Source organism: Dipteris shenzhenensis, chromosome 1 (genome assembly GCF_047967505.1).
Source record: "Dipteris shenzhenensis isolate YYH24624 ecotype China chromosome 1, Dip_SZ_1.0, whole genome shotgun sequence".
Lineage (NCBI taxonomy): Eukaryota > Viridiplantae > Streptophyta > Polypodiopsida > Gleicheniales > Dipteridaceae > Dipteris > Dipteris shenzhenensis.
In genome coordinates this window covers 2,077,976-2,090,993 of record NC_141596.1, presented here as the reverse complement: position 1 = coordinate 2,090,993, position 13,018 = coordinate 2,077,976, and the positions used below count along the sequence as shown (strand labels likewise).

Below are 13,018 nucleotides of genomic sequence, written 5' to 3'. Positions count from 1 at the left end.
TCCAACATCCGAGATCCACACGGCATTGCCCGCCGATTGCATACATACTACAGCTTGCAACCACCTCATGTGCCTCATAAAGCCTCTTCATGAGGCTCATCTCCATCGTTGGATGGATCAATACATTAATAGCTCAAAATGGGTGCCAAATTCGAGCCCTTAAATTCTAATCGCGATCATATAGCTCATAATTGATAATGTATGTGAGCCCTTAGATGATGACCCAAATCATATGGCTTATAATTTGAGCCCTTATCCACCATCCAAAACTCAAGGGGTCCCATATACACTCTTATTTAGGGGCACATCTAGCCATGTCCTCAACTCATAATGCATAGTGAAACTAGTCATTATGATGCAACTTACCACACAAAATTTCCCCTTAAATTAGGGAGATTTCCCATTTTTTAATCACCTTCTTATGCGTCCCTTTTTTACTTCATATCTCCCCTAATAGCTTAATACTGATCAGGACTTGGGATGCTCCTTCCTTTGACACCATGTTTTGTGGCTGCAGCACCCTCTGCACTTTGCTAAAGCGCTTGATTTGCTTGGAGGATTTGAGCTCCCTATTCTCCCTTTGGTTCTTTGCCCTTTCTTGACCCTTGCTTCATTCATTTCAAGATTCAACACTCACCCCGCCATTGATTTGAGTTGTGTCGTCATGGTACTAGTCTACTAGGTCTATTCTTCATAGGGGTGCGTTCCTAGGGATTTTTTGTTATGTTTCCACGTTTGCATCAATGCGTTATTCACAATTTTCTTTTTTGGTCAAAAATAGCATGATAATAATGTCATCCTATTGGTAACCTAGAAAAATCACCAGTGAAGTAGATAAATATATTAATGGTAATAACTAGGGGGTTTAATGTCTGCATAGTAAACTCTCAATCACAACCAAATACTTGGAATTCTTGCATTGCATGATGCATCTTCTAGTGTAAGCCTCTCTTATGTGTTTTTTGCCATCTTCTTATAACCAATGTGTCTTGAAATGGAACCCAAAAGAGCACTATTAGGCATGCAAATAGCCAAAATGAAATAATTACAACACCAAAGAAAAAGCTTACCATTTCAATGATAATCTAGCCAAGGGAAAACATGTTGGATTGTGCAAGAACCTATGCTTTTGTTGTAAGCCAATGTTTTCCGACATTGTCTTGATCATGATGGAGAATTAATCTCAAATTTGTCCTCATCATGGTCGTCCCTTGGCCTCTTCATTTTTTTCAAGGCCTTTCTATGGTGAAATATCTTGTGCCATATGCCTTTCCAACTTGACATGCACCATTTGGTAAAATCAAGCAAGATGTTGCCAGGGTGCAAGTATATATGGAACCATTGGGTCTAATGCAAGAATGATATCTATATGGAACCATTGGGCCTAATGAAAGTATGCAGGTCCCAACCAAGAGAGCATGCATTAAATGGTGCACATTGGCACAAAAGGAGTTGATTCTATGCACCACATGTCCTGATCTACCAAAAGTTAAGTTAACGTTAGATACTGTATTAGATTGATGTGGTCTACATAGAAAATTGGATACTTATGTAAGTTGGCTTACATAAACTCCATCAATACATGCATTTAAAATTTGGATGCCTCTCTCTATGAGTTTTTTTAGATTTTCATTCTAGGCACATTAAAATTGCTTCAATGCTCAAAATATAGCTTGTAGGTATATGTAGAGATATGCATATATGTAGAGGTATCACAACAACACAAAGCAACTATAGACGCGCTTGGTAGATGCGCAAAATAGCGGGCACGTCTATAGGCGTTGCTCTAGTAGAGAAATTACGGGCGCGTCTATTAGCGCGGCTAAATGCTCACCTATTTGCGCGTCAATCACCGCGTTTATTTGCGCATTAGACCTGAGAAAATACGGGCCCGTCTAACATCCCGTCTATTAGCTCGTCTATTTGCGCGTGTATTTGCGCGTTTATTTGCGCGTTTACACTGAGACTCAGACGCGCATTTAGACACGGGGTTAGACGCGCTCCAGAGAATACAGAAAGTGAGATTTTGGTGTACATCATTGCTTTCCAAACATTGCCCATGATTACCAAAGCACATAATTTTTTGCAAGCCCACATATACAAGAATTAAGGGAACTGAGGAGAATGAGACAATATGTAAAATAGTTTTGCCAATATCAATTGTGGGGCTACGGTTCAATCTCATCCTCAATGAGATCAACCCTTGCCAAACTATCTACTTCAAAATCCAAACAAGTGTTTAGATCTACAAATACATTCAACCCACTACTACTTGTGCCACTTATGTGCTCATCGAAATCAAGATCTCCAATGGTAGGCTCGTCCTCATGGGTAATGCCGGCCTCAATATCTATATCTCCTATCTCATGATCATCCTCCTCTCTTGTATCACGGTCATCATCACGTCCATGGGCATGATCATCCTCCATATGCTCCATATTAGTAAATGTACTATACATCACTTTGGAACGTGGCATAATAGGTATGACATGCCACCACCTATTATTATCCACCATTGGTTGATAGACAACCTAATTCAAACACAAATACAATCATGTTACTTTTCTTGCATCAAATATTTAAAAGCGAGTATTTTTATGTGTGTGCACAGTACCTGTTCACATTGTTGCGGTAGTATTAGTGTGTCCTTCCTACTTTGCCAAAACTTTGTGGAGTCAATAGTTACAAAGCCACTTGCATGGCGTTTGATTGTTGCATTAGGGCCTCTTTCCACCACGTCCTTAAACCACTTTACATCCAAAACATACACAAAGAAGCATCGAAAGTCAAGCATAATGATATCTTGGATTATGCCACAATAATCATCCATGACTCCATTGGCTCCCTCAAAGCTAGCAATGACGCCGCAATCTTGTGTGTTTCTCTTATCATCAATCCGTTGTGTTCGAAAATGCTTGCCCTCACACCATATAGCATTGAACATAGTGCACTACACCAAGAAAAAATCAATTAAATAAGCAATCTAAATTATAAAAACCTCCTAACTTATGCATAACATTCTATATACCGACCTTGCTCATGCATCCCCTAGCATACTCCCATTCTTCCATTGTGATATGCATCCCCTCGTCTTTCTCTGCTTTCTCCATTTCATCAAGTAGCCAATCCACATGAATATCCTTTGGAAGTGCTCTTAGACGCTGAGGGTATGGCACACGAGATCCGTGGTGTGTACGAAAGAGGGCCCTTTCTTCTTGTCTTCTTGCCTTTGCATCCTCGTATCTTGTCACCCATCTTTTCATCACATCACTATCAAGCACGCAAAAGAGGTTGATACTATTACGCAACTCCGTGTCTATTACTTTGTTGCGTCCTCTTCCTTGAGGCACAATAGAGGTCATCCTTAGGTCTTCATCATCTCTCCATAGTCGTGGGAGAGAGCTATCCACATCAACAAGAAACTCAGAAATATATACAAGTGACTCTTGTACCAACCAACCCTCGGCCATGCTACCTTCGGGTCTTGCATTTTGTCTCACGAAGCCCTTCAAGGTCTTCATGAAGCGCTCGAGGAAGAACAACCATCGTGCATGTATAGTACCGCATATAGCAATCTCATCCACCAAATGCACTATGAGATGTAGTTGGCTTGTGAGAATAGAACGTGGAAATGTCTCCTCCACTAAACAAACCGCCTCCACTGACATAACTCGAGCATTCTCAAGCATGGTGGGATCTATTTCCTTTGAGCTCACATACCTCACAAGCTCGCCCATCTTGTAAATACAATCTTTCACGTCCTTTGATGCACTACGTGAAATGCTAGTAGGTAGTATGAACTGAACCCGCGAGGAGGTGGTTGATTAGTTGCTTATAGCTATTCACTCACAAATTTGAAAGGAAAAAGATATTATGCATATAAAATACTTACTTGGAGCATCTTGTGCCAATCATGAGATTTCAAGCCATATAATTGCTCTACACCTCTTTTCTTGCTCTTTGTAAAGGCTCCCTTCAAACACCTCATGCATCCAGTGGGAGTACGAATTGTAGTAATAGCATGCTTCACCGTCGCCATCTCTAGCTTTGATAACATCCACGGTGCACGAGGTTAAAAAACAAGCCCATTTGGTCTCTCTTGAGGCCAAGCTTCACGCATCCTCCCTGTGGTACGTAGATCCTCCCTTATGCCTGCCGAATCTCATGTCCCATTCAAATGCTCCCAAATGGTAGATGCCACATTCTTGAAGATATGCATGGGATCGAGCAGGTGATTGATCTTGAGGTGGGACCAATATGGTAAACGATAAAAGATGGAGTATCTAAACAAAATAAAGTGTTAGCGTGCAATCTTCACTTTCAACCAATATAGCCAATCTTTACTTCCAGCCAATAGTTACAAATCCTTACCGGCTCATGCCAAGTGGTGGAGGAGTCGTGGATCCGTCCCAAATTCTCATCCAATCTCCCGCGGTGAGTGATTGTGGGAGGACTTCATTCCAAGGGGCAACATATCTAGGATGATCAAGTGGGAGAAATCGATGGTGATTCTCATAGATGACCTTATTCAATGCGTCTGCCCGTGAGGCAACTAGCGAAGGACCACAAACAGGACATGCATGTAAACCCGATGTAGTGAGACCTGAAACAATAGATGCAATTAAGAGTGGAAGGTGGGTTTAGGGTGCCACGTCCTTGCCTATTCATAATTAAAAAATGCAATTCTTACCTGAACACTCGCCATAGCCTGGGAAGTCATGCATCGTCCACATCAAGACTGCTTTGCAGTTGAAGTCTCGTGACGAGGGAGGCCTGCTCACATCATGCACCTCGATACCTCTCCAAAGTATCTCTAGCTCATCAATCAAAGGCTCCAAATAAACATCAGGGTTTTTGACTTTATGTTTCCCTGGAATTAGAAGGGACTGCATGACATGTCCTTTCTTAATAGCCATAGAGGGTGGAAGATTGTAATTCACCAATACCACTGGCCATACACTGTAAGACGTGCTTTTGAGACCAAATGGGTTCACACCATCCATACCCAATCCAAGTCTCAAGCTCCTAGGTTCTTCCTTGAAGCTTGGCCATGTGTCTTCAATATGCTTCCACGCAGGAGAGTCCGCGGGAGTTCTCCACTTGCCATCGGTTGATCGATGGGAGGAATGCCATGACATGAGCTCTGCAATAGATTTGCACTTGAACATATGTTGGATGCGAGGGATTATGGGAAAATGTCGCAATACCTTACGAGGCACGTCCAAGGTTTTGAGATCTGCTCTATATCTTGCCTCTCCACAAGTAGGACACTCTCTTGCATCCTTATGTAGTCCGCAAAACAAAACGCAATCGTTGACACATGCATGGATGCGCTTGTAATCTAATCCTCCAAGAGAGGTCACATGTTGCCTTGCCATATCTCTTGAGGTCGGTAATTTATTCTCCCTTGGAAGCATTTTACACAATAGCCTGCACGTGAAGACCATAAATGAGGAAAAGCATTCGAGTAATTGACCCATGCGCATAATTCATCATGTTTGCAAAATTGACTTTAAATTAAAGCTTACTTGAGTAATGCATTCAAACTTGCATTGCTCCATCCATAGATGGTTTGCAAGTTTAGTAACTCAAGGGAGGCACGTAGAACAGAGAATGTGCACCCCTCAAACAGTGGAGTCGATGCTGCGGTAAAAAGATCATCCTACTCCATGCTATTATCCCTCCCTTGATGGACATATAAATCCCGCACCATATCATCAAACACCTCCTCCTCCACGGCTTCATGAGGTAATGGTGGAGGGCTACTATCACCATCACTCCATGCATCCATAATGGTCCCTCCTGAAGATCCCACCTCATATCGCCGACGCTTCGCCTCCTCACAACGGGCATAGGGTAACATGTGCGGGTGTGGCACTGCATCCTGTATCAAATTAAAACGGGATCATTATAACTCAAACATATGAATACCCATAGGTATCTCAATCAACCTTAACTTACAAATCCTTACCCTGTTTACGGTCACATCCCATTCTCCATACTTTGAGATATGATTGAGCGTAATCCTGCATGCACGATACATGTTTCCTCGACATCGATCACACAGACATTTGATTTTTTGCTCCAACCACATTTTGCGATGGTGGATACGGAGGGATTCATCCTCACTGGAGCTGCTTGTTGAAGATGGAGACATCCTACAAACAAACAACCCACCAAATTTGCTCTTCTTCAAATGCTTAACTTAAAAACTCTGTGTCGCATCTAAATGCTCGTCTATCGTCGCGTCTAATGTCGCGTCTACCTGCGCGTCTAAATGCCCGTCTACTCTATGTATTTAAACGCACCTGTAGACGCGCTAATAGACGCGACTATAGACGCGCTTACTCTGTAAATGCTTAACTTAAAAACTCTGTGTCGCATCTAAATGCCCGTCTATCGTCGCGTCTAATGTCGCGTCTACCTGCACGTCTAAATGCCCGTCTACTCTATGTATTTAAACGCGCCTGTAGACGCGCTAATAGACGCGACTATAGACGCGCTTACTCTGTGTATTCAGATGCGACTATAGACATGCTAATAGACGCGACTATACCTGCGACTTTTAAACCTGCTTTTCGGCGCGCCGCTCGCTTTGCTTTTCTTTTAACTACTTAAACTTCGTGAGCGGCTTTCTTCCTTCTTTATTAGCAGTTCTATAGATTCGAAGCTTAAGAGAGAGCCTCCCATACACACACAGTTCCAAGCTTTCACTCAAGACAAAGGGACCGTACCTACACAGCTTGCTTCCAAGCCTAAAGAAGAGGAGGAGTACGAACAAGGAGAAGAAACAAGTTTGGAAAAGAAAGATCCTTCCATACCTTTTTCCAAGTAAGTCCTTTTGAAGTTGTCCTTGCTTGCTCTTTCCAGTTTTGTACTTTTTCGCATCCACGAAACGCAGCATCTAGGTATGAGCGACACGTTCTTTTGTCGGGCGAAACGTCCTTTTCCACTTTTGAGTATTCTCGACTGTCGGAGCGCGTGTATACAAGGCGTCTGAGGGCGCATCTAAACGCGCATCTACAGGCGCGTCTATTTGCGCGTCTGGCTTGCTACAGACACGGATATAGACGCTCAAACAAACGATCTGTTAAACGGAATTTTAAACGAATTGTTAGACGCGCTTTTAGACGCGCTGTTAGACGGATGTTTGGATGGGTTGTTAAAGACGCTTTTTAACGCACTGTTAGACGGCTGTTTTGACGGTCTGTTAGACACGGTGATAGACTCGCTTTTACTTGAACTGTTAAACGCTCTGTTAGACGCGTTTATAGATGCGAAGATTAGACGGGTCTATAGACGCGCTCTGACAGAGCCTCTCTTTTTTTTTCCCCTTTCTTCTCAGTTCCCAAAGTAATAGATTTGTTTATTTTTTTCCAATTTAACATGTGGGGAGGAAGTGCTTCTAGCTCACCTGATCCGCGTGAATCGATATGGAAGGATTTATATAATATTTTAGGGCACCCTCCTAGTCCTGCGGAGTTATAGGGTACATGACGGGTACCCTTAACACTCCCCAGGAGTCGGCAGTACAGACTCCGAGCCACCCCACACCGCCTGAGATCACCCCAGCGGAGTCCGCACAGCCGTCTTATGCCCCTTCCCCCATACCGTCTTATGCCCCTTCCCCCATGACGTCTTATGTCCCTTCTGCCATCCCGTCTTATGCCCCTTCCCCCATGCCTTCAGGAGGTCCTTCTGCCTCAGCGAGCCATCGACGTACTCCCCAACCGTCGAGACTCGGTTCTCCAGCTACGAGTGTGGTCAGCATAGTCCCGCGCAGTCCCCAGCTACGAGTGGTCAGCGTACGAGCTCGACACGACAGGGTGGTAGGCATAGTAGCAGGGAGAGCGGTGGCGGATGCATGGCACAGTGCTTTGGGCCATGTGGCGGTGAGGCCGAGGATGATGATTTCGATGATTTAGACGTGCCTCTGGGTGATGGTACGATTTATTATGACATCACCCAGACAGGAGGCATCTTGATGCATGCACGGGGGAAGGATGTAATGGCCTTCATGCGCTCTGTAATTGCTAACAATTACAGAGATTGCTTTATCCACTATAAAGACCACCCAAAGAGGTTGGCTGATGAGACCCTCGCTACTGTTCGCTCTAGGTATCCTAACCCCCCCAATCGCCAGTTCACAGATAAATGGGGGAAGTCAAAGATTGTTACGATACTTAGCAATAAAAGATCTTCCCTTAAGAGGCAGGCACTAGCGGAGCTTGCCAGACTTGAGGCAGGTCAACCTCCAAGGGGCCCGCCCCACACCGCTCAGAAGCGTGAGTGGAAGAAGGCAATGAAGTCAGCGAGGGAGGAGCCCAGTCTGCAGCACGTGGAGGCACGGAGGATCCAGATGGAGGAGTATGGGAGCGCGCATTTTGGAGCAGGGGGTGTTGAATCATGGGAGGCCCAATTTGTAAGTATCGATCTCAAATTATATTGCTTATGTAGTTTATTAGGAGGTTGGTTGTTTCTTTGTACTAATCCCTCCACAAAGTGTATCGCGGTCATGCAGCTTGAGATCGTGGGCAGATACCCTACTCCAGTGGAGACAGCCTACCACCGCCACCATCGCAGAGCAGATACATGGAGGCACTTCTATGATGACGGGTTGATTACTGAGGAGCAGTATATCTGAGCGACTGGACATGCCCCCCAGGTATTTGAAAGTAATTAAATAATGCCAAAATTATAAGTAAAGATTTGATTTTTCATACAATGATATATGTTGTCCCTTGTTTACAGGGTGCCCCTGCACAAGACGACGAGGAAGACGAGGAAGGAGGTGCAGAAGGGAGCACAGAAGGCAACGCATCAGGGAGCGTGGAAGGCAGCGAGGATTAGTCGTAGAAGTAGTGCTACTATTCTTTTTTGTACTTAAAGCCATTGGCTTGGCTTCGTGCCTCTTGTATATAGACTCCTCTTATTTTTTGTACTTAAAGCCACATGACATGGCTTAGCTTCCTTATTTTTTGTACTTGGAGCCACATGACATGGCTTAGCTTCGTGCTATATGTATATACAAGCACTTTTTGAGCTTTCAATTTTATTGCATTTTGGAGTTGTAATATTTTATTTGGAATTGTAATTAAAATGAGGTTGGCTGTAAGAATTGAATTACAGAATGTGGATATGGGATTCTTGTAACTATATAGCATACACAACATACACAGTATTCTGTAAAATTTAAAAAAAAAAAAAAGGCGCGTCTATCAGTGCGTTTACAAATGCGTTAATATTCGCGTCTGTCTGTTCGATATGCGTCTATACGTGCGTCTATCAAAGCGTTTATTTGTGCGTCTATTTACGCGTGTATGAGCGCGTCTATATGCGCGTAAGTCTGATATATAGACGCGCTAATAGACGCGGGTCTCCTGACGCGCAAATAGACGCGCCCGTAAGTTTTTTATTTAGTTCATGAAACGCGTCTGTGCGCGCGTCTATGGGTGCTTTGTCTTGTTGTGTATATGCATGTGAAGAGGTACATACATATGACCTCCTATTTTATAAATTATTATATGTTAGCACCTTTAAATGTTTTACTTTCAAGTATATTGCAACTTTATAAAATTTGGATTCAAGAATAATGTAGTATTTTCATAATAATGGAAAAGCTAATGATATGTCCATGTGTATCATTTAGTTTGATAATTTGTATAATCACGTTTGGATTTGATGGCCAAAAGTTATGGGCTTGCAAAGTTTGTTGTTTTTAAACTGATTCAGGGAGAAGCTTGTGGATGGCCCAACCTCTCAAGATTTGCCATTTTGTGCATGTTATCGTAAGAGGTACCCCCAATTGAAAATAATTCAAAAATGTATTAATTAAAGCCAAAAAGGTAGGAAGGGAGGGATGACAAAGCAAGTGGAGGTTAATGAGGAGGTCCCTCTATTTTTTGAGAAGAGGGCCCCCTCCCCTCTTATTTAAGAGGGTGAGAATTTATAACCCCTATACTCTACTTATTTCATAATAATTTCATGTAGCCTTGTGTTAAGACCGAATTAGTGACTATCAGTGGTTTTTAGTTCAAGTCCCCCCTTGCATGAAGTTTTAAACTAGGTCTTTTCTCCGTAGCTTAAGTTATTATAGATTAGATGAGCAAACGAATTAGGTGAAAGCCACTAGGGATTAGTAGAAGACCTTCTGGAAGTGTTTCCTTAACATGCACTAATGAATCAAACCAAAGAATAAGCACATACGCAAAACAAAAATATTGACCACTAAGCTTCAAAATAACATAAGAACATGAAGCTAACCCATATTAAGTAGAAACCCAAAACCTTTAAGCTAGCTTAAATATGCTCATAGTTTCGTGCCCATGCCCAACAGCTTAACGATCTCCAAGACGACGAACAAATAGGAAAAGAAAATCCTACTACTAGTAGTAAATCTTGAAAAACTAAGAATGAGCAAAAGAACTACCATGGAGCCCACAATAACTTACCAATGTTCGAGCCCCCAGAAAGAAAGAAAGAAAGATTGAAAGCGGAGGAGGTAGGTATCCAAATGTTCTAGATTCTTCGTTAAATTACTTGAAGAGGAGGTTGAGAGGTATGATATGAATTTGACCAAGGAGGATTGCGTGGTGGAAGAGAATGATATAGTGGTGTTTTGGTTGTAAAACCGTTGGGAATCAAAAGGCGTGTGCGTGAACAAGTCAAGGGCGGCTAAGAGAAAACTGTGCAATCAAAGCCGGGTCTTGCGACCCGGAAACTTCCCACTGGCTAGAGCTAAGCACCTTATATCAATTGCCTTGCCCTCCCTTCCTCATTCATCTGCAGCTCCCTCGCTTCATCCCGTTCCGCTCCTTCCATCCCTCCTCCTCCTTCCATCGTACCTGCCTCTTATCCCTCTGATCTTCATCCTTTGGCGCTTCCCTCCTCGTCTCCCCAGCTACCTACGTCTCCTTAAGGTCGCTTGCTCATCACCTTCTCCTTGTGGGCTTTCCTGTTTGCGTCCTTCGATTGTGTGCATAGAGGAACGAGACGTGTTCGGGGCTCTCATTCTGCATATTCACGCGTCTTCTCGATTCTAAAGCGTACTGCATAGAGGAACGAGACGTGTTCGTAGCTCTGGTTCTGCATGGTCTTTTCTTTTGACCCTTCTCTCACGTTGCATGTCACTCCGGTTTGCAGGACTCGTAAGAAAATGGCTCACTGCAAGAGTCTCCTGATGTTGCTGGCCGTCGTCTCGGCAAGTCTTCTTTCGGTTTCAGGTAACTTGATTTGCTTAAGAGGCGGTTGTTTTACGGTCCTTCTTATGTTATCTTCAAATGTTGTTATTGTGAATAAATCTAATTCGGGCTCTTATATTTCACGACAGGAAAACTAGAATGCGAAGATCTTCCAGTCGAGCTCTGTGCCTTCGCCGTATCCTCGACAGGAGCGCGCTGCCTACTTGAGAAAGAGATCATGCATAGCGGGGATCTGGCATATGAGTGCCAGGTAATGCACGCGTAATCTATGAGTACATTTGGGCTCTGTGTTACGCAAAATATTATGCCCCTTTGATCCATCAAGCTAGAGATTCGCCGATTTGATGTAAAGAAATCTAAACCGTGGGGGATGGTTTTCGTTGCAGACATCCATCGTCACAGCAGACAAATTTTCTGAATGGATTGAGACGGACGATTGCGTGAACTCTTGCGGCCTCGACAGGATGTCCGTGGGCTTGTCTTCAGATAACCTTGTCGAGAATGGGTTTATTAAAACTCTTTGCTCGGCCGATTGTCAAGCTAACTGTCCCAATGTTGTTGACCTCTATACCAAGCTGGCAGCAGGAGAAGGTGAGATCGCAAGTGTCCTCATCGTTCTTGCGTCCTGTTGACGTCCGTTATTGTGAAGCTTACATATAATTAATCAAACGGAACAGCGGTGGCATGATGTGATATTAACAGGGAGTGTTCGGAATGTTGCAGGCGTCTCGTTGACCCAGGTCTGCGAGGCCGAGAGAAGCGAGTCACGAAGGATGATGGGGGAGTTCAGCATTTTTGCTTCGAAGTCTGCCAATACGCTGAATGGATGGGAATTAGCGGCACCTGGACCGTCGTCGACGTTGGGATCTCAGAACTTCGGGGCCGTCCCGCCTGCTGCAGCTCCAATGCAGGGATGAAGGTTTCGCGCGGTCAAATTGGACAAATTCAAAGACGCGGTTTCGGAAAGACTTGATGGATGAGCAATTTTTTCCAGAAGCGGCAGATTTCTTTTAGAGGCTCTACCGAGATCCTTCCATTCGACTCCTTGCAAAAGCGTTAGAATATAGCCGGTCCAATGGCTCCACCGAGGTCGTGTGTGTATTATTCATAGCCTCATAATTCTTTGGTGACCTTGCTGGCACCGTCCGATATTGTTTATTATCTCGCTTCATGACAATAAACGTTCAAACTCCTAGTTTTCAAGGAGATGTTCTATAGAAGCTCTTATTGTATTTCTCACCTGCAGTACACGTACATTTATTATTTATGAGAGGGCGATCCACCCTCTTTTCCTTGTTTACCTCAATGGCTTTAAAATTATTTTCTCACAAGCATTTGTTGTAATATCAATTATTTACCTATTGAACTACCCTATCCCCAAAATAAAACATGAATGTATTACTTTGACACACACTATTTATTTCCTTATATTAGTTTGATACAAACTTCTTGTAGGGCAAGCCAATGGAAAACTCTCAAGGGAGTTGGTAAGAGAGACTCATAAAAATCCAATACCCATTGCAAACGTCCATGGATACCAAATACATAACTACATCCTAGCAATTGTTTTGAAGCGAGATCCACACATACATTAATTTGGTGATTGTTAGCACTACCTTTCAAGCAGCGCTCTAGTTACATTTTTGTTAAAAAGTGTCCCACACACTTTGTTACCAAGTGGCCCCCTTCTATTTTGGTTCTCTCTCACACACACACACACACTTTCTTTTTTTAAGAACTCTCTCTCTCTCTCTCTCTCTCTCTCTCTCTCTCTTACACACACACACACACACACACACACACACACACACACACAT

At 43.4% G+C, this 13,018-nt stretch overlaps 1 protein-coding gene across 1 annotated transcript; it reads left to right on the top strand.

Annotated features, from left to right (window-relative positions):
• Positions 1-10,787: 10,787 nt before the first annotated feature.
• LOC147905242 (uncharacterized) lies at positions 10,788-12,514 on the top strand. The gene is made up of 5 exons (XM_087379155.1): positions 10,788-10,919; positions 11,143-11,222; positions 11,330-11,451; positions 11,588-11,792; positions 11,925-12,514. The coding sequence occupies exons 2-5, from the start codon at positions 11,156-11,158 to the stop codon at positions 12,116-12,118; spliced, it is 588 nt and encodes a 195-aa protein (XP_087235281.1). The 5' UTR covers positions 10,788-10,919; positions 11,143-11,155; the 3' UTR covers positions 12,119-12,514.
• Positions 12,515-13,018: the final 504 nt, after the last annotated feature.